A 21,563-nucleotide genomic window follows, 5' to 3' on the forward strand; every position below is an offset into this window, starting at 1 on the left:
GATCCCATAACAAAATACCTCAGACTGGGTGACTTAAACAATAGAAGATAATTTTCTCATGGTCTGGAGGCTGGAAATCCAAGATCAAGGTGCCAGCATGGTTAGTTTCTATTTCCGGTGAGGAGTCTGTTCCTGGCTGCCTTCCCTCTGGCTTTCTCACAAGATTTTTCCCTAGTGCATGAGTGTAGGGAGAAAGTATCTTTTCTCATAAGGACATGAATCCTGTCTGATGACAGCCTTACCCTTATGACCTCATTTAACCTTAATGCCTTGGAGGTACCATCTCTGAGTATAGCCACACTGGGGGTTAGGGCTTCACCATGTAAATTTTTGGGGGGACCCATCCAATCCACAAGACTGGGCCTGTCTGAACAGCAGAGTTGGAGAAGAAATAATCACAAATTAATCAAAACCTCTTATTGTTCTGATAAATTTTTTTATTTATTTATTTATTTATTTATTTATTTATTTATTTATGGGACAGAGAGAGACAGAGCATGAACGGGGGAGGGGCAGAGAGAGAGGGAGACACAGAATCAGAAACAGGCTCCAGGCTCTGAGCCATCAGCCCAGAGCCCGACGCGGAGCTCGAACTCACGGACCGCAAGATCGTGACCTGGCTGAAGTCGGACGCTTAACCGACTGCGCCACCCAGGCGCCCCCTGATAAATTTTTTCTATATTGGGAATAATGTGGGGAGGGAGGTGAGTGCTTAATTTGTTTCACTTGGTACCTGGCTGGCTCAGTCTGAAGAGTATGTGACTCCTGATCTTGGGGTTGTGAGTTCCAGCTCCACATTGGGTGTAGAGATTACTTAACTTAAAAAAAAAAAAAAAGAGGGGTGCCTGGGTGGCTCAGTCAGTTAAGCGTCTGACTTTGGCTCAGGTCAGTATCTCGTGGTCCGTGAGTTGGAGCCCCACTTCAGGCTCTGTGCTGACAGCTCAGAGCCTGGATGGAACCTGCTTCAGATTCTGTCTCCTTCTCTCAGCCCCTCTCCCTCTTGCACTCTGTCTCTCTCTTTCTCAAATATAAATAAACATTAAAAAAATTTAAAAAAACCCTTTAATCCAAATAGGGCTACTAATCTTGCAGATGCCAGGAAGTATACTTCCCCATAAGGGCTTTGTCAGGGAATACGTGCAAGGGTTCCTGGATTTAGAAGTCCCACTAAACTTAGACTTTACACTAACAGGGAAAGAATTTGAAAGAGTGAAGGAAAAACAAAAAAAAGTAATCCCAGACTCAGAAATAATTTTTTTTTTTTTTTTATCCCTTAAATCAGAAGTAGTTTTACCAGGAGGCATAGTGAGCTTCCCAGCTAATGGCAACAGGTAGGGGAAAAGTTTCTTTGAAATTCCTCCAAAGATGTTTATCTGATCTCTTTTTGTGGTCAGATTGTGTTGGTTCTGGTCATTGTTCTGAAGGAGGAATGAAGATTGTCTGCAGAAGTACTTCAAGCACAGCTTTCATCTCCTATTCCTTTGCAGAAGCACCCAATTTAATCAGGACATTTGCTTGCATTGTAATTGTTTACTTAAAGACTCCCTGTGTGTTTTTAGACAAATAACTCATTCTCCTCGTAAAATGTGAGAGAGTTGGTGATTGTGCTGATATTCCTAAATACCATTAAGCCAGACAGCTGCTGTGGTTAATTTGCCTTCAGAAGATCCATAAATCCTAAAATGTTAACAAACTCAGTATAACAGGATTAGGATTCATGAGATGTAAATTTCTTAGACAAGGATGAGGGAGGATGCAAAGGAGTCACAGTTCTTAAAAACATTTTTTAAATTCTTTTAACGTTTATTTATCTTTGAGAGACAGAGCATGAGTGGGGGAGGAGCAGAGAGAGAGGGGGACACAGAATCTGAAGCAGGCTCCAGGCTCTGAGCTGTCGGCACAGAGCCTGATGCAGGGCTCGAACTCATGAATCCAAAGATCATGACCTGAGCTGAAGTCGGACACTCAACTGACTGAGCCACCCAGGTGCCCCAAAGAGCCGCAGTTTTAAGCTCTAGGAGTTAAACCTTGGTTCTCACTTTTCAATTATAAACAAATAATTCTCTCCAAGAGTTGTCATTTCTTCAGATTCCTTCCTTCCTTCCTTCCTCCCCTCCCTTCCCCTCCTCTCCTTTCCTTTCTTCCAAGTTTATTGATTTTTTAGTAATCTCTACACCCAATGTGGGCCTCAAACTCACAACTCTTTTTTTTTTTTTTTTTTTCTTTCAACGTTTATTTATTTTTGGGACAGAGAGAGACAGAGCATGAACGGGGGAGGGGCAGAGAGAGAGGGACACACAGAATCGGAAACAGGCTCCAGGCTCTGAGCCATCAGCCCAGAGCCCGACGCGGGGCTCGAACTCACGGACCGCGAGATCGTGACCTGGCTGAAGTCGGACGCTTAACCGACTGCGCCACCCAGGCGCCCCTCACAACTCTTGAGATTGAGTCACATGTCCCTCCGACTGAGCCAGCCAGGCACCCATCTTGGAATTTCTTTCCGTTTATTTATTATTATTTTTATTTGAGAGAGAGAGAGAGAGAGAGAGAGAGAGAGAGAGAGAGAACACCAGTGGGGGACAAGGGCAGAGGGAAAGAGAGAAAATCTTAAGCAGGCTCCAGGCTCGGTGCAGAGCCCGATGTGGGGCTTGATCCCATGACCCTGGGATCATGACCTGAGCCAAAAATCAAAAGTTGGATGCTTAAATGACTGAGCCACCCATTCAGTTCTTGGAATTTTTTAAGCAGAATTTTCTATTTTAATCTTCCTTAATCCAGAGACTTAAAAAAAGGGGGGACATTTTTTTCCTTCTAGAAATGAATCAAGAACTTAATCTGAATTTCCAAAGATCCAAAAGAGTAAGCAGGAGTTGTTCTTCGGGTGGATTAGAGGAGTGGGGGAATAGAAAAGAGAGTGTCAACTGTCCAGAAAGAAATTAAAACTGCCCCAACCCCACCAAGGTGAAGCTGGAAATGGGGTTGGTGTTAAATACCAGACTAACTGGTAATAAATATTATCTACATTCTGAAATGTAGGCCTGAGAGATTCTTAGGCACCTCTGCATGGTTACCACACTGAATGCAGTTTGTGGTAACAAGGGCACTACTAATTAGAAAGAAGATGTGGTTCTAGGGTGGACGTTGGGAAAGCCTGGACCAAATCTAGTCCCCTGCCTGTTTTGTAGACAAAAAGCTACAATGACAGAGTTGAGTAGTTACAACAGAGGCAGTATGGGCCACAGGGCCTAAAGTATTTGCTATCTGGCCCTTTGTAGTAAAAACTTGCCAACCCCTTCTCCAGGGCCTCAAGCTGGCCACATCCCCACTTCCTCACTTACTGGCCTAGAGGGGGAGCATACTGTATTAAATATCACACAAAGAATGGACCACCCAAGCTCTGGCTACACTGTTTCCTCTCATGACAAACTTCGACATCCCATGATGTTTGAGCCACGGGTTTAACTAAGATGCTATAAGCGGTCAAAGCATCTCTAGTCTCAATTAGCAGAAGCCAGAAAAGAAATATATAAGAACTTTATTTTTAAAACTTTTAAACTAGTAATCATTAGAGAGGTATCTTCTTTAACTTGATCTTTTCTTCTACATTTGAAAAGTATCTCATCTTTGTTAAAATTTCCTTGGCTTTTTCAAAATCATCTGAAATAAACAGAGACATTAATGTGAGGCTTCATTTCAAACAAGAATAAACCAACTCTGTTGACCAAGGTAGCCAGTCTGACTTACAGATAAAATTTAAAAATGAAAACTGAACTATTTGTATTTGTGTCTATGTATGTATCATATATATATACATATATATATATATACACATACATATGTATATATATATGTATGTATATATGAATGATATTTCTCTATCTCCAGATGGGATTACCAAATTAATTTATAAAATCCCTTAAAGGAGTTGTATCTTAATTGGCTTAGAAATAAGTTCTTATGTAAACGAAGTCTTCTAAAACTTCCAGAATTATAGGAGCCAACTCAAATATTTTTCATTGCCACGTAATTTGTATAAATCTTTGGTAAATAAGACTAACTTGATATTGTTGGGTTTAATAAAATAGGCATGTTTATAGAGTTGCTAACATTAAATATAATGCAAACATACATTTTCATTCTATTTGGACTTACTGGTCAAATAACCTAATATTATATTTAACTAGATGTTTAAGATTCTAGAGATGGTAAATCTGATATTACTCAAATTAAATCATTCTGACAAACTTTATTTATCCCAACAAAAATTATGTTTTATAATATGCTGCCTAAAAATCATGTCCAAAATCTTCCTGGCAACTTAGTCTTGCTAAGTAAACTAAGTTAAATAATGGATATTCATGAAATATCTAAATAATTTCTAAATAAGATAAAGTGCTAAAACATTTACTATTTTTTTAAATGTTTATTTATTGTTTAGAGAGAGAGAGAGAGAGAGAGTGGAGGAGGGGCAGAGAGAGGGGGACAGAAGATCCCAAGAGGGCTCTGCGCTGACAGCAGAGAGCCTAATGTGTGGGGCTTGAACTCACCCTGCCTGATGGCATGGGGCTGAGATCGTGACCTGAGCTGAAGAATGATGCTTAACTGTATGAGCCACACAGGCACTACTAAAACATTTACTATTAAGCAAAAGTTTAAGTTTATATACTTTTTTTTTTTTAAGTTAATTTATTTTAGAGAGAAAGAGGGGAGGGGCAGAATCTAAAGCAGGCTCCCTGCTGTCAGCACAGAGCCCATACCGGGCTCGAACTCACGAAACCGTGAGATCATGACCTGAGCAGAAATCAAGAGTCACCCGGATACCCCGAAATTTACATATTTTTGCCTATTTATTTATTTATATATATATTTAAATGTTTATTTACTTTGAGAGAGAGAGAGAGAGAGAGAGAGAGTGTGAGCTGGGGTGGGGCAGAGAGAGAGAGGGGGGGAGAGAGAATTCCAAGCAGGCTCCATGCTGCCAGTGCAGGGCCCAACTTGGGGCTCAATCCCATGACCTGAGTGGAAATCAAGAGTTGGATGCTTAACTGACTGAGCCACCTAGGTGTCCATTGGCTATTTATTTTTATATGCTCCAGAGAGGCCAAGGATTTTGAGTCTCTTAATAAACATGTTCTTGCCATATTAAAAAAAAAAATGTATTATAGGAAGCATATATACCTCTACATCTTATGAGATGGTATAGTCATAAATTTGCTTACTACTACAGAATACTGGCATATTATAGTTCTCAATTGTCTACTTCCTAGTAAAATAAAGCTTACTAATGGTTAAAATTTATAATCAATATATAAAAAAATATGACTACAACTTCAGGGTACAAAGATTGGAAGAAACGTAGGATATGTTTTTATGTGAAAAGTACACGAAGAATGAAGAATATGTTTCTGTTAAGATAAAGGAATAATTTTGTCCTAAAGTAGACTGTGAAGGAAGGAAGGAATACAACAAAATATGAATGGATATTGAAAGTTGTAGAGCATTTGTGGAAAAGGAATTTTATGTTGTGAGGTCAAAGCTGGTTAAGATTAAGTGGATTTATACATATTTTTGAAATGAATTTCAGTTTTTTAGTTTTATTTTTTTTAAGATTTTATTTTATTTTTCTCAAGTAATCTCTACACCCAATGTGGGCTCAAACTCATATCCCTAAGATCAAGAGTCGCACACTCCACTGACTGAGCCAGCCAGGCGCCCCTTGAAATGAACTTTAACATCAATAGTGCACTGATAGAAAACCAGAGTTTGGTTTTCGTTCTGTTAAAATGACAAAGTTTCTTGGGTCATTGGTGTACTCTTTTTTTTTTTTTTTTTTCAACGTTTATTTATTTTTGGGACAGAGAGAGACAGAGCATGAACGGGGGAGGGGCAGAGAGAGAGGGAGACACAGAATCGGAAACAGGCTCCAGGCTCTGAGCCATCAGCCCAGAGCCCGACGCGGGGCTCGAACTCACGGAGCGCGAGATCGTGACCTGGCTGAAGTCGGACGCTTAACCGACTGCGCCACCCAGGCGCCCCTGGTCTACTCTTAATAAAAGACTGCAAAATATTTTTCTTAACCTTTTGAGTAATCTGCCTAGGAAACATACATTGTGTGTCTTATCAAAGTAACTTTCTGTGCTTCATGTTGTCTTTATCATGTCCTTCATTGCTTCAGAGAAGAATCTTTTCCCTATTTGGAGCTAAGGTTCTTTATTTTTCATGTTACCACTTGTATTTGCCTTTGAAATATTTTATCATCACATTGTTAAGTGGATAACTAAGTATTGTTTCACAATGACCTATGATCCTAAAATATTTAAAGCATTCGACACTTCAGACAACTTCCCAAAATCAAATTCTAAATAAAGTCTTCCTGACCTAAAACTAAGTTTGAATTTTCTGAGGGTCCCTGGAGAACCTCAAAGGATTTGTTCTCTCACCTTCTAAAAGGAGAGATGTTAAACTAATTAGGTTTATTTGACGAAATTATATTACATGGGAAGCATTGTCAAAGAAGAGATACTTAACTTTCTGGAGGTTATATTTGTATGGGTAGAATGCTATTATTTCAGAAATCTTATAAAGTTCCCAGAAATTTGTCAATGCTCTATCTATAATAGGTTCTTGCATATTGTAATCAGCCTAGTTATTATTTCAAAATGTGCTGTGTTACAGAAACAACCACAGTTCCTTGTCAACCGTAGTATTTTTACAATGATCTTTCATCAGGTCTTTAACCGTAGTCACTTTAAGTCTTCTGCTATCCACAGAGAGTTGTTCCTTTACGCTGATGCTTTCCTACAAGCTCTTGCAACCAGCGACATGGCAGACTACTGTAGTTAACAAAAAGGGCCTGTCTCAGAGACCCTCGAAAAAAGATTGTACCAGGTACTCCTGAGGTATAGCCTTCTGATGGCATTGCTTAAATAACCCTGAGACTAAAATGATAAATGAAGTTAGGATTTTCAAAACTCTAAAGAAAAAGTCTTGATTTTGGCTCAGGTCGTGATCCCAAGGTCACGGGATCGAGCCCTGTGTTGGGCTCCATACTGATGGTGCAGCCTGCTTAAGATTCTCTCTCTCTGTCTCTCTCCCCACCTGTGCTCTCTCTCTTTAAAATAAAAATACATACATATATACATACATATATAATAAAAACAAAACCAAAAAAGCGTATGGGTTTATGACTTAACGATCCAGGAAGTTTTAGTCTTGTTTTTAAAAAAATATTTAGGGGCTCAGTTGATTGAGCACAGATTCTTGATATTGGCTCAGGTTATGATCTCATGGTTCATGGGTTAGAACCCTGCAGTGAGCTCTGTGCTGGCAGCAAGCCTGCTTGGGATTCTCTGTGTCCCTTTCTGTCTGCTCCTTCCCTGCTTGTGTGTGTGCTCTCTCTCAAAAATAAATAAATAAATAAATAAATAAATAAATAAACAAACATTTAAAAAATATTTATGTATTTATTTAAGTTTTTACTTAAATTCCAGTTAGCTAACATAACGTGTCATATTAGTTTCAGGTATACAATTTAGTGATTCAGCACTTAAATACAATACCCAATGCTCATCTCCTTAATCCCCGTCACCTACTTAACCCATCCCCTCACCCACCTTCCCTCTGGTAACCATCAGTTTGTTCTCTATATAGAGTTAGAAGTGTGTTTCTTGGTTTGTCTTCCTCTTTTTTTCCCATATAATCATTTGTTTCATTTATTAAAAAAAAATTTTAACGTTTATTTATTTCTAAGAGAGTGCACATAACTGCCCCCCCCACCATACACACACACACACACACACACACACCCACGTGAGAGCGGTGGAGGGGCAGAGAAAGATTGGGACAGAGGATCCCAAGTGGGCTCTGCTCTTACAGCAGAGAGTCCAATGCAGGGTTCAGACTCATGAACCATGAAATCATGACCTGAGCTGAAGTCAGATGCTTAACTGACTGAGCCACCCAGGCACTTCTCATTTGTTTTGTTTCTTAAATGCAAACTGGTACAGCCACTCTGGAAAACAGGATGGAGATTCCTCAAAAAGTTAAAAATAGAACCACCTTATGACCCAGCAATTGCACACTACAAGGTATTAACCCAAAGAATACAAAAATACTAATTCGAAGGGAGACATGCGCCCTGATGTTTATAGCAGCATTGTCTACAATAGCCAAATTATGGAAACAGCCCCAGTGTCCACTACTGATGAATGGGTAGATAAGTGGTATATACATATACACAATGGGATATTTCTCAGCCATAAAAAAAGAATGAAATCTTGCCATATGCAACAACATGGATGGAACTACAGAGTATAATGCATAGCAAAATAAGTCCATCAGAGAAAGACACTATTTAATTTTCATGGCACTATATCTATTTGCTAGGCTCAGGAAGATAGTCAATAGAATAGAACATAATTTAAAACATTGGTTTTATGACCAAAGCTTTGATAGGAATGTCACATTTGAAAATGATGCATAAAATCAGACAGAATGGACAATTTTAAGGAGGTAAGGTTGACTTTATGGAGCCAAAGCTTACAAAGCCCTCTAGGAAAAAACTGGGCTGGCACCTGGCTTATAGGGTTCCCAGCCTTACACGTGAGTAAAGTAGGTCATTTCCCAATAGGCCCAGGAAATTTAGGATGTTTTGGGAAACCTCGAGAAAAGAGGAATTCACCCGAGTCCATAGGTAGTGCAGGTGATGTCTGACAGTGAATTCTTCACTTGAATTCCTAGCATTAAGAGGCTTTTTAAAGTCCAATCTGAGATTCCTTATAAAAGGTTCCATAAAGGAAACTTAATCTGTATGGTTGATTACCATTCTCATTTCACTCATGTTAATAATTAGGCCAACTTTAATGAAACTAAAATTATTTTGCAAACAAAACTATTCTTACTTTGATAACCTTTTTTTTTAAGTTTTTAAATTTATGGGGGGGGGAGGGGCAGAGAAAGAGGGAGAGAGAGAATCCCAAGCAGTCTCCGAGCTTCCAGCACAGAGCCCAATGCGGGGGTTGAACTCACAAACCGTGAGATCATGACCTGAGCTGAAATCAAGAGTCGGAGCCTTAACTGACTGAGCCACCTAGGCACCCCACTGATAACATTTGATTGAAAAGGGGGGTGACTGTAGAGAGAAATTTCATGACGGTGGAAAAGTGTGTCACACCCGGAATCTATTTCTGCTCATTGTCTCTGAGGTTATTATCTTCCCGAAAACCAATCTGGATCCTTCCTGCCATCTTACACATTTTGTCAGCCCTTAGCAAATTCTTTTTTTTTTTTTTAGCCCTTAGCAAATTCTTAATCCTCCTAGTTTCCTTCAATATTTGCCTTCAACTCTCCAAATTTCTGTTTCCCATTTTTCTCCTTCTCTCCTGACTTGGCATCACTGAGAACTAAAACCTGACTGCCCAGGTCCTTATTGGGACTCAGCTTGTCTTATGGCTGCCCTTTCCTCCAGGATCTGAAAAAGCCCTGTAAGCTGATGCCAGACAACTTGATATAAACATCAAAGAACCTGTCACTACAAATCACGTGTGGGCAACCATTGCTGCCACTTGGGCTACCCAGAAAATCCACCAGAACTCCTGTGTCTTCCATGCTCTGCTCTGGGAAGTAGCCATGACTGTGACATTGATGTCTATGCCATCACTACTGGCATTCAAACTATAAACTAAGATATCTATCAGATTGTCACTGGCATCCTCATACCACCATGTAAAGATGCTTAAGAGTTTAGAGTCTTAAGTGACTGCCCACCCTCTGGACTCAGAAACTGGCTTTATAGTCTGCTCCCACCATTAATCTTTGTTTTTCTTTTTGTTTCCATAGAGATGCTCCTCATTAAATGCCTGACTGCTCATGTCATCCAGTAAATATCTTCTCCTACCAAGTAGCAACAGATGGTTCAGCCAGATCTTAATAAACAAAGGGAGATCGAATGAGAAATGGACTTCCATTGTTCCGAGAAAGAAGAATGTCTCTTGCTGTCTCTTTCATACTGTTTGTTGCAGCCAACACTAGAAAATAGGGCCTGTCTCTTAGTGTCTGAGCCCCACTCTAATTAAGCCCCAGTTAGCAACCCAGGTCGGTTTCACATGGACCAACCCCCACTACCTTCCCATTTTTGTAATTTTCATTTCCCAGACTCTACTGAGACAACACTCACCCCCCCCCCCACTCCCTCATTCTCCGTTTAATTTAAAATGCTCAGTCATCTCTGTACAAATTGGAGTTCAGTTCACACCGCACTCTTTTCCCTATGGCGATAGTTATTACTGATCAAAACCTATCCTTACAACTTTAACTAGTATATGGCTTTATCTTTGACAGTATGCAAGTATCTCTTTGAGTCAATTCTTCAGGGGTAAACTCAGAAGTGGAATTGCTGGGGGTGCCTGGGTGGCTCAGTCAGTTAAGCCTCTGACTCTTGATTTCGGCTCAGGTCATGATCTCACAGTTGGTGAGTCTGACCCCCGCATCAGGCTCTGCGCAGAGCCTTCTTTGGATTTCTCTCTCTCCCTCTCTCTCCTCCCACTCCAACAAATAAATAAACTTAAAAAAAAAAAAAAAAGAAGTGGAATTGCTGGATTGTATGGTAATTCTATTTTTAACTTTTTGAGGAAATACCGTACTGTTTTCCACGGTGGCTGCACTGTATTACATCCCCTTCACTAGTGCACAAGGGTTTCAATGTCTCTAGACCCTCACCAATACTTGTCATTTTCTGGGTTTTCTAATAGCCATCCTAATGAGTATGAGGTAGTATCTCACTGTGGTTTTGATTTCCATTTGCCTAATCATTAGTGATGCTACACATCTTCCCATGTGCTTACTGGCCATTTGTATATCTTCTGTGCATGTTCTATTTCTTAAGCTGAGCGGTAGGGACATGGGTGTTTTTGTTTTTATTCCTTAAATTGTACTTACATATTGTGTAGTCTTCTTAAAAATTATATTTCATAATCAAAAACATAAAAATCTGCCAACATGTGCTAGGAGATGGTGGAATACGTGAACATCTTAGCCAGTGGGCTGGGTTCATGGATTTCAGGCAGATGTATCAGGCTAGGTTCCAGACTCTTCTGCTGTTAATCTAGCTTTCTCTCACATCTTTTTAGAGACCTTCCCTCTGCCTATGCCTCCGAATGGGCTCCTACAGTCCCTGCAAACTGGGCGGTACCCTGTATAAGCCTATGCCCTCAGCACTAGCTGGACTGGAATGGGCATCTGGCTCCATCCAATCCCCTCTCTCAGGAATCCAGAGATGGGTCTAGGGGACTCTAATCAGATGGTCAAAGTCTTTGTTCTTATAAGGTAATAGACCAAGGAGGACTAAAGAGTCATCCCGTGGGGGACGGCATTTTGGAGCACTGCACGCTAATGAGGAAGGTGATGGAGCTGGTTTACAGTGAGGAGAGGATGGAATGGAATTGCCAGAGGCACCGAGTCCGTGACCACAGCTTTGGTTCCAGACTGCTTTCTGGTCCCCAGGCTTTGCCCCAGAAGAGCTCTTATCACACTGTGTACTATAATCATCACAGGGACTTTCTCTTTGGATTCTGGGAGATAGTCCCAATTCATTATAATAATCTCCTTTTGATCTGGGCTAGCTTGAGTGGCCTTTTGCTTCCCACAATCAAATGATCTCTCAGGTAAAGGGTAAAAGGCCATTATTCTGTTATTTAAGGGGTGGCATAAGTCTGGGATGGAGAAAAAGACTGTTCTTGTTTCAAAATAGCTAGAAAAAGACCCAATCTCTTCAACCTGGGAACCAGGAGCAATGGGGACCAGGATGAATAGCCCATATTTGTAATTTGGGCACAGCTCTGCCACGGGCTTCTCCTCCTGGGCTTTGCAGAAGAAAGGGGTGTGCAGGCTTTGCCAAATGTTGATTGTGCAGCCTTGCCCTCAGGATCTGTCTCTGTTGGCCTCAGCCTACAACCCTCACCTTCACTTCTCCCACTTGCTAAAGGGGAATAGAAGCACTTTCATCTAATCTTTCTCTGGCATATCACTGTTTTTTGGCAAACCACTTGGTTCTCTAGCAAGGCTGTGAATCCTTGAAGGGAGAAATGTAGGCTTGCCTATATTTTATAGCTCCTCATGTACCTATCCTAGGATGGATATATAATAGCTACTTATTGAATGGAGAGTTATACCTCAGTGCTTACAATCTATTTTCATATTTAAGAAAGTCAAGAAATGAAGAAAGTACCTTGTTCAAAAGCTTTGCTCACATTGTCACTCAATTCCTTCTGTTTAGCTGAAAGAGAAAATCAGTATCTTAATTTTTCTATTCAAATAGACTAATGATGTCAGGGTAACACTTTGTAGCTGGTTACAGCACAACACAACACAACACAACAGGGAGCTTAGATTCCAGGGTAAGGCCTCATAAGCTCTGTCTCCACATGTCCCATGAAGACAGCTCCTGTTTGATGCAGCTGACCCTAGTTACATTATGTTTTTCTACTTACGAAAGGTCTGAGGGGTGGGGTGTCCGGTGGCTCAGTTGGTTAAACAGCAGATTCTAGCTCAGGTCATGATCTCACGGTTTGTGAGTTCGAGCCCCACATCAGGGTCCTTGCTGTCAGCATGGAGCCCTCTTGGGATCCTCTGTCTCTCTTTCTCTGTCCCTCTCTCTCTCTCAAAAATAAATAAACATAAAAAAAAAAAAAAAGGTCTGAAGGGCAATCACTAAGTCTTGTAAAATGGCTATAGAGTCATAAAAATAAATAAATAAAATAAACAGGACAAGGAAATGCTTTGATTATCTCCATCAAGTAGTATGAATCTTCCAGATTTCAAGCAGGAGAAAATTAGCAAGCTCGGATTGCCTAGGGCAGGGCATTACAGTGTTTCAAGCAATCTCTTGCAACTTCTACAGCCGCCCAGGAAAATGAAACATTTAGATTATGTTGTACCATAAGAAAGAAGATGCCAAACGAGGTAGAGAAGTGGCCACCTGATGCTTCTGCTGGGTCTTCATTAGAAAATGAAGAATTTTATGTGTGTTTTCCAGATATAAATAGTATCAATCATTTATATGGTGCCTGCTTTCAAAGCATTTTCAAACATGTTATATCTGCATTGCAGGCAGTTACAGGTATTGGGAGATGGCCCTATGGTCACATGGTCGGTTGAGTGGAGGAGCTGGGAACAGACCCCAAGTGTCCAGATTCTCATACAGTGGCGGGAAACTGGCAATGTGGTGTTGGCAAAAGAACACTGGCTTAGGAGTCTAGAGGCTCTGAAGTTCTGTCCCAGATCTAACTAGCCCTATGCCCTCGAATACGCACTCACTAACCTTGGGCCTTAGCAGGTGCCTATAGGGAAAGAAACTTAGGAATTAATCTAAACGAAGGTCAGTGACCTGTTCAAAACCAGACATTTACTCTAGGGCTAGAATAACCCCCACCAATGACTGAGCACCTGCTACAGGCCAGACACTGTGTTAAGCGTTTACCTGTTTTATTTCATTTACTTTAATCCTTGTAACAACCAGTACTGATGTTATCTCCATTTTACAGATAAGGAAACTGAGGCTCGGAGGGGTGAAGTCACTTGCTCAAGGTCACACATAAATTCAGTGGCAGTGTTGACAGTGCACCCAAGACTCCCTTACAGTACAGCATCATAGTCCTCTGCCTTCCAAAGCTGTGCAGATGGGGCTTCTAATTGCAAGCACTGAATTCTTCTCCCAACACCACTTAGGTGTAAGGCTGTTGATACACTCCTGGCTGATAGACCTCCCCTCACCAATTGTCATTTTGCTGCTTTTAAACAAGTAATTCTTTGATCATGATTCACTCAATATTTACTGAGCCCCTGTTATACACCAATATACCCTGTGAATAATATTCCACGGGCTGAGGATATGAGGGGACCAATAAGCAGATACAATTTCTGCCTCTGCAGAACTTCCAGTCCAAGGAGGGAGGGAGGTTGAAATTGGTCAAATAATCTCATGTAGAACAGTAAGGTTACAACTGTGATTGGTCCTACAAGGGGGGAGTGTCCACTGTCAAAAGGTATAGATAAAGAGGTTCTCTGAGGATTCTCTGAGGGATGATTGCCCCCAGATCTGGAGGAAGAAGAGTTAACTAGAAGTAGAAGAGGGTTTCAAGCAAAAGAACAGCCTGTGCAAAGGCCCTAGGGTAGAAAGGTGCTTGATACAGATGAAGAACTAGAAATAGCCTGTGTGCCTAAGGTGGAGAGGCAATTGCGAGGAAGAAGACAGACCATACCGGTTCCTGGAAGCCCATAAGACTTTGATCTTTAACTGGGAAGCCAGTTAAATTTTAAAGTAAGACCAAGGGTAATGTGATTAGACTTGGGTTTCAAAAGATCACACAAATCACAATGTAGGAATATATTTGATTGAGGGTATAGCTAGACCAGTCTAGAGCTACTGCAGTTGTCCCAGTGAGAATGAATGGTAGCTTGGAACAGGGTGCTGGCAGTGAAAACACAGATTTGGGTCACATTTAGAAGGTTGGCATTTCGAGATTTGGTGACGACTGTCTACGGGGGTAAGGGAGGATAAGTTGTTAAGAATGCCTCCTCAGTGTTTTGGACTTTACAACTGGATGGTGTCATTTACTTAGGGAACATCAGCAGAGGAGTAGTTTTTTTAAGGAGGGAGGGGAGAGGCTCATGAACTCCATTTTGGACACAATGAGTTGAAATATATAAACTCCATGAAGACACGGGCCCGGGCCGTGTGTTTCTTATTCACTGTGTCGTGCACAATGCTTGATACATAGTAGGCATGCCACAAACGTTTGTGAAAGTACATACGTTTATACAATCGGGAGAATTTGGAAACTTTTGTACATGGCATGGTTAATTTTATGTGTCAACTTGGTTGGGCTATGGTCCAGTTGTTTAGTCAAATGCTAGTCTGGATGTTGCCGTGAAGGTATTTTGTAGATGTGATTAACATTTACAGCCAGTTGACTTTAAGTAAAGATTAGCTTTGATAATGTGGGCATAGAAGTCCTGCCTGAGTTTCCCAGCCTGCTGGTCTGCCCTCCATATTTTAGACTTGCTAGCTCTCACAATTATGTAAGCCAATTCCTTAAAATAGGTTTCTCTCTTTCTCTCCCTCTCTCTCTCTCTCTCCATGTATACATATATACTATTGGTTCTGTTTCTCTGGAGACCCCTGACTGATACACTATGCAATAAGATGGAAAGCGAAGCAATGAGATCAGAAGTCAGTTTTTCAGTCTTTGCTCTGCAAGGTGACCTTGGGCATTTCCATGAACTTTTAAGGCCTATTTATTCTTTTTTTTTTTTTTTTTAATGTTTATTTCCTTATTTTTGAGACAGCAAGAGAGAGAGCAAGCGAGTACAAGGGGGGAAGGGGCAGAGAGAGAGGGAGACACAGAATCTGAAGCAGGCTCCAGGCTCTGAGGTGTCAGTGTAGAGCCTGATGCAGGGCTCGAACCCACGAACCCATGAGATCATGACCTGAGACCAAGTTGGACGTTCAACCAACTGAGCCACCCAAGCTCTTTTTTTTTAAGTTTTTATTCATTTATTTTACCAGGGGAAGGAGTAGAGAGAGAGGGAGAGAGAGAGAATCCCAAGCAGGTTCCACACTGTCAGTGCACAGAAAGCCCTATTTATTTTTGTCAGAGACAATAATAACATCTAAATGATGTCATGTGGGGGCGCCTGGGTGGCTCAGTCGGCTGGGCAACCAGCTTCACTCAGGTCATGATCTCACAGATTGTGAGTTTGAGCCCCGCATCGGGATCTGTGCTGACAGCTCAGAGCCTGGAGTCTGCTTGGGATTCTGTGTCTCCCTCTCTCTCTGCCCCACCCCCACTCACGTTCTATCTCTCTCCTTCAAGAGTAAATAAAAACATTTTTTTTAAATGATGTCATGGGTAGGAAGGAGGATTGCAATCTGCAAAATACTATTACATTCTTGGTTTAAGGCTGCCTTCTGGCAAGCTATGGATGTTGCAAGTCTAAACTTCAGACAAAATTGCTTTCAGTATAATGAAGAAAAAAAATACTCCCTGAATCATTATGATGACCAATACATAGTTTCATATTCATTCTCCACTTAACCTTGGGCATGTACTCACAACAGCAATAAAATGCATTCAGTGGTATTTTATCTTTTACCTCTGACAATAGATTCAATCTCTTTCATAGCAGCTTCACTTTGAGCTTCTGCAAGTTTTTCATTGATTTCCATTATTTCCATGAGGAATTGCTGGTCCATTGCATAATCTGTCCCTTCGGGAATCTCTACTCCATGGAGCTTTAGCTATCGGGACATGAAGCAGAGAAAGTAAGGTTGGTTGAAGAAACTGTGGCCAGAGTCATAAATCCTACTCACCCTTCAGAACAGAATACCATGCATAAAACAAAAACAAAGACAAAAACGGAACTGTCTTAATAGTGAGAGTGTGAAGGTAGGGTATGAGAAAGTCACACTGACATAAGAGAGCTGGGACAGGATTCCTCTCTGCTCCCTGGGACTGCGTAACCCTGGAGGAGTCATTCCTCCACTCAGGAGACTGAACTAGATATTTGTAAAGATTCTACTAAATCCTAAAATTCTAAGGTGCTAAACTCTTCCCTCCGCTCCTCCCCACCAAAAAACCAAACAAACAAAAACCCAAATTACTCTTCCCTAAATGCCATCACCATCCAATCCTTGAAATTTAGAGAAAATGGTAAAAAAAAAGAAATGCAGGGCCGCCTGGGTGGCGCAGTCGGTTAAGCGTCCGACTTCAGCCAGGTCACGATCTCGCCGTCCGTGAGTTCGAGCCCCGCGTCGGGCTCTGGGCTGATGGCTCAGAGCCTGGAGCCTGTTTCCGATTCTGTGTCTCCCTCTCTCTCTGCCCCTCCCCCGTTCATGCTCTGTCTCTCTCTGTCCCAAAAATAAATAAACGTTGAAAAAAAAAATTAAAAAAAAAAAAAAAAAAAAAAAAAAAAGAAATGCAGTCAGGCAAGCAGATTTACAAGTATTCAGAGAAAACGATCTCCATTCAGTGTCTTTGAGGCTAATTATTTTTGGGTCCCTAGACTAACTCAGGTCTCAAGCACTCTTCTGCTGAATACAGGGGAGCAGCTGTCCCATAGCACAATGGATACCATGTAGTCAGGCATAGAAGGGTTGGGAAATCACCTTACAAGGTATAGTCCCCTGCTCAGCGGGGCCAGGAGGGTCTTATAGGCATCATTCACCAGGGTCGCATGCTTCTCTGAGAATTCTTTTTCAGTCTGTTAGTGGAGATGAAGATAATCTTATTACCATCGGTATAGCCACATTACATTCACAAACTGTTTCATAAAATACTGATGGGCCGGCATCTAAGGAAGTCATCAAAGTAGAACTGGTGTGGGATGAGCTGTCTTTATTTTCAACAGATGGGTTCTAACTCTTCTGGGAAGTCAGGTAAAAGCTGTGAGTGCAGGGTAGATCCAGGGCCTGGCAGTCTGGGGTCAGGCTGTCCCAGGGTGGAGCTGGCTGTTTAGCTCTGTCTCTGATAATCACATCACTGCAAAGCCACTGCTACCCACCCCACCACGCACTAGTGTTTGGGTATGATTAGGGGTGGCTCACAGGCTACCTGAGACCTCTGGCTGAAGAAATCAGGGTGGACAAGACGCTGTAGCTGCTGGTACCTATTCTGGAGCTTCGCTGTGTCCACTCCGAAGGCACGGTTGCTGTAAGGAAATTGGGGGATAAAATTCATGCCTCAAACATTTTTGTATTTTTATACTGTGGGCCTGGTTCCTGTTCTCATGGGGGAAGATGCAATAAACATGTAGAGAGAGAGATAACCTTAAAAAGTGGTAGGTGCTGTGAAAAAGAAAAGGGTCGGGGCGCCTGGGTGGCTCAGTCGGTTGAGCATCCGACTTCGGCTCAGGTCATGATCTCGCGGTCTGTGAGTTCAAGCCCCGCGTCGGGCTCTGTGCTGACAGCTCAGAGCCTGGAGCCTGTTTCAGATTCTGTGTCTCCCTCTCTCTCTGACCCTCCCCCGTTCATGCTCTATCTCTCTCTGTCTCAAAAATAAATAAACGTTAAAAAAAATTTTTAAAAAAAGGAAGAGAAAAGGGTCAAAAAAATTAAAAAAAAAAAAAAAAGGAAAGAAAAGGGGTGCCTGGGTGGCTCGGTCGGTTAAGCGTCTGACTTCGGCTCAGGTCATGATCTCGCGGTCCGTGAGTTCGAGCCCCACGTCGGGCTCTGTGCTGACAGTTCAGAGCCTGGAGCCTGTTTCAGATTCTGTGTCTCCCTCTCTCTGACCCTCCCCCGTTCATGCTCTGTCTCTCTCTGTCTCAAAAATAAATAAACGTTAAACAAATTAAAAAAAAGAGAAAAAGGTCAGAGAAAGGGGTAGATGTGGTGGACAAAGAGATGACATTTGAGCTGAGACCTGAATAATGATGAAAAATAATCAGGGGTGCCTGGTTGGCACAGTTAGGCAACACACTCTTGGTCATTATCTCAGGGTTCATGAGTTTGAGCCCTGTGTTCTGGAAGCTGCTTGGGATCCTCTCTCTCTGCCCAGCCCAACCCCACCACATAAATAAATACACTTAAAAAAAAATAATCAAAGATGAGAGGAAAAAGTCATGCAGAGGCAGAGGGAACATGCAAAGGCCCTGAGGTGCGAACGAGATGGGCGTGTTCCAAGAACTTAAAGGATAGTGTTACTGCAGCCCATCATAAGTATGCAGTGACTGGCAGGGGCAGATCCCAGAGTTAAGGGGACCATTTCGAATCCCACCCGATCTTTTGAGAGGCCAGGTCCCTTCATCTAAGTCTCCCACTTTATTTTAACCCAGTCCCTTTCACTTTCTATTCGTGGAGTCTGCCCTGTCGTAATAGTTTGGCTCGGTCCAAACTTCACCTCTCTCCAAGCTCCTCGACTATTGGAGGAAAACAGGAAAAAGTCATTTCTCAGTCTCTCTCCTTCCAAATCTCCCTTCTCCCTCAGACTCAGACCACAACGTTCAGTTTTTCGGTGCTTTTACACCCTATTTTGTTTGCTTTTCTTACTAGATTATCCATTTATTATAAAGGGATGTAACTCAGGAGCAGTCAGATGGAAGAGATGCGTAGGTGGAAAGTTCCGGGGAGCTCCCAAGCCCTCTAGGTGCACTATTCTCCCAACATCTCCATGTGTTCACAAACCTGGAAGCTCATTTACTCCCTTATTTTGCATAACACCTCAGTACCCCTTTCTGAAAATCCTCACTCCAACTTTAACCATTTTGACCCTGTCCTTCAAGTCTGCTTTCTTTGGCACTCCAGTACATTTCCCTCAGGCCCCGCCCCTCAGCTTCCCTTCTCAGGTCCCAACCCTCCCTCCACTGAAGCCTCCTTCAATTCCCCCAGAATTCCATCCCCGCCCTTCCAGTCCTCCCTCCATTCTGGTCTCTATCGATCAAAAGCCTCTCCTTAGGCCCACCCCTCAATTTCCTCTCTCACCGGCCGCAATCCCACCCTCCCAGTCCCCGCCCCCAGTTCTCTAGGGCTCCGCCCATCGACCTAACGGGTACCGCCTTCTCCTTCCCAAGCATGGTCGGCCCTCCACGCTAGTTCGCCAGTCCCGGATGTGTCTCTCGCCCGGCGCATTTCCTGAAACCGCCTTCCGTACCAGTCCATGAGGCTGAAGTAATCTCGAGTGAGGTCAGGTGGCTGCAGCGCGCGGCACTGTGGGCAGAAGAACCCGTCTCCCCGCTTGGGGACCCCTGGGCCGCCGCAGTTCCAACACTGGGGGGAATTGTTTCCGGCCAGAGACGCAGCATTGCAGCCTAGAGGTCTCCGCCCGCGGACCCCTGCGGGCCACAGCCCCCACACCCGGAGCAAGGCGCCGGTCCTTCCGCCCCACATCTGGCCGCGGCCTGTCTCGCCACGGTCACCTGTGGGGGGAAACCGTGAGCGAGGGCCCAACCAGACTACTGCTGCTGATTGGCTGGGCAGCTAAGGGGGCGGGATAACCCGGGGGAACCTGGATTCTGGGAATCCCGCTCCTCATATTAAACTACAACTCCCAGAAAGCATTGAGGCTACGCGTAGACGACCACATCGGCTGCTTTTCATTGGTCTGGCGGCGGCGGAGGGCTGTTTTGATTGGCTGAGGGTGGAGTTCGTATGTGCTTGTTTAGCGCCACAGTGCTGGCTGCGGCTGCTGTGAGTTGTGTGGCTGCAGGTGGGCTCACGCGGTGAGTCATAGCGGGGAACTTTCTCTTGGGTGTTTGGGGGGTTCGATTCCCGTTCTTGGGGTCTTGATGCGAGCTGAATCTCCCGAATTTTCACTTTGGTTTTTGAGCTTGGTTTGGGGGAGGAGAGGAACGCGTGGGCGACTGTCTTCCTTCGTAGATGAACTTCGAGGTGAAGTTCACTTCCCCTGTTACTTACAAGCTGAAACTGGCCCAGACGTGCATGGTAAGAAAGAACAAAGTTGTGTTCTTCAAAATCAGAGGGAAGTTGCTTTGTAAAGAGTTATATACATGTTAGTAATTATCACCATATTTTAGATTCAATTTCGAAAAAAAAACCTATTGAGAACTCACTCTTAGCTGCTAGGCGCTGCAGGAACTGGAAACACACTGACCTGTGTAAGAGGATGCCCTGCGAGTGTCCATAAGTAAGTGTGTGGGATGGCTTGGCGAGGAGAGGGTAGGAGGGCACCAGTCCACCTTGGGATTCAGTTTCTCTATTTGGAAAAAAAAAATGTGTTACACTTGTAAACCCTTTTCCGGTTGTCTGATTCTTTGGGACTGGAATTCTGTTCTCCCAATTATCAAGCATTGCTGGGGGAGGAACGTTCATGTGTCATCTCATTTAATCCTCAAGATCTGTCTACTCCAGATTTGTTTGCCTCTAACCTTTCCATATACTTCCTCCTCATGGCTGAGAGTAATGTGTTTTCCGTTTGGTGGACCCTTACCAATAAGCAAGGATAGCAGCCACTACTTGACACAGTCTTTTCCCAGTTTTCAGGGTGGAGAAGTCTCGCTCAAAAAGCTGAAAGAGGTTGCAACCTTGACCGAGGTAGTATTAGAGCTGGCGTACCCAGCTCTGGCATCACCTTACTGGTGTGGCTTAAGAAGAAGTCATCAGGATCTTTGTATTTGGAAATCTATATAAATGTCAGTGTGAGTAATGTTTACTATGTTCTCCTGGAGGAATACCTGAGTATGGATATCTGGGGAGAAGAGAGAATGCCCCTCTCCCCTCTTTATAAAAATCACATTAGGGATTTAAAGTTAAGGATTGACTTTACTATAATTTCTGTTATTAAACTGTCCATCAAGTTAATTCTAAACAAGGGTGGGAACCTCTTATGGTTTCGGCAGAATTTTGTTGGGCTGGAAGGCCATTTAGGATGCTGAAAAGATGAGCATAGTGACTTAGCATCACAAAGTGCTAGGTGGAGTTGTTTAGAGCAGTCTTCTTTGTGTTCTGTCTCATTAAGTAGCCTGGCCCTTAGTTAGGAGTCAAGGAATCTAGAATGAACAAACAGGATGTGGTCTGCACAGTCTTGGGGCAGGTTTGGGGGAGGAGGGGCATTAGT

At 42.8% G+C, this 21,563-nt stretch overlaps 1 protein-coding gene across 4 annotated transcripts; it reads right to left on the reverse strand.

Annotated features, from left to right (window-relative positions):
- Positions 1-3,521: 3,521 nt before the first annotated feature.
- On the reverse strand, positions 3,522-19,903 carry HSCB (HscB mitochondrial iron-sulfur cluster cochaperone). Of its 4 annotated transcripts, XM_047088355.1 has the most exons (6): positions 19,641-19,903; positions 17,607-17,703; positions 17,167-17,256; positions 16,150-16,294; positions 12,224-12,271; positions 3,522-3,657 (listed from the first exon to the last, which is right to left on the reverse strand). In XM_047088355.1, exons 1-6 carry the CDS (start codon positions 19,874-19,876, stop codon positions 3,566-3,568), a joined length of 708 nt encoding a protein of 235 aa, XP_046944311.1. In that variant the 5' UTR covers positions 19,877-19,903; the 3' UTR covers positions 3,522-3,565. The 4 variants fall into 4 exon arrangements, with proteins under 4 accessions (XP_046944311.1, XP_046944312.1, XP_046944314.1 ...); XM_047088356.1 differs by lacking the exon at positions 12,224-12,271; XM_047088358.1 differs by lacking the exons at positions 17,607-17,703; positions 19,641-19,903 and having other exon boundaries at positions 17,162-17,574.
- Positions 19,904-21,563: the final 1,660 nt, after the last annotated feature.

The sequence above is a fragment of the Lynx rufus genome, unplaced genomic scaffold (assembly GCF_022079265.1).
Source record: "Lynx rufus isolate CCGP_SWC_20201006 ecotype Redwood Valley unplaced genomic scaffold, mLynRuf1.p SCAF_24, whole genome shotgun sequence".
Classification (NCBI taxonomy): domain Eukaryota; kingdom Metazoa; phylum Chordata; class Mammalia; order Carnivora; family Felidae; genus Lynx; species Lynx rufus.

Bases quoted from the DNA above. Each gene is read 5' to 3' on its own strand.
- HSCB (XM_047088355.1), bottom strand. From the start codon at position 19,876: ATGTGGGGCGGAAGGACCGGCGCCTTGCTCCGGGTGTGGGGGCTGTGG. The intron at 16,295-17,166 runs GTAAGGTGATTT...ATGTCCCGATAG, and splicing joins TGAGCAGGGGACTATACCTT to CTAAAGCTCCATGGAGTAGA. The intron at 3,658-12,223 runs GTACTTTCTTCA...TGTTTATTTCAG, and splicing joins GAGCAAAGCTTTTGAACAAG to ATGATTTTGAAAAAGCCAAG.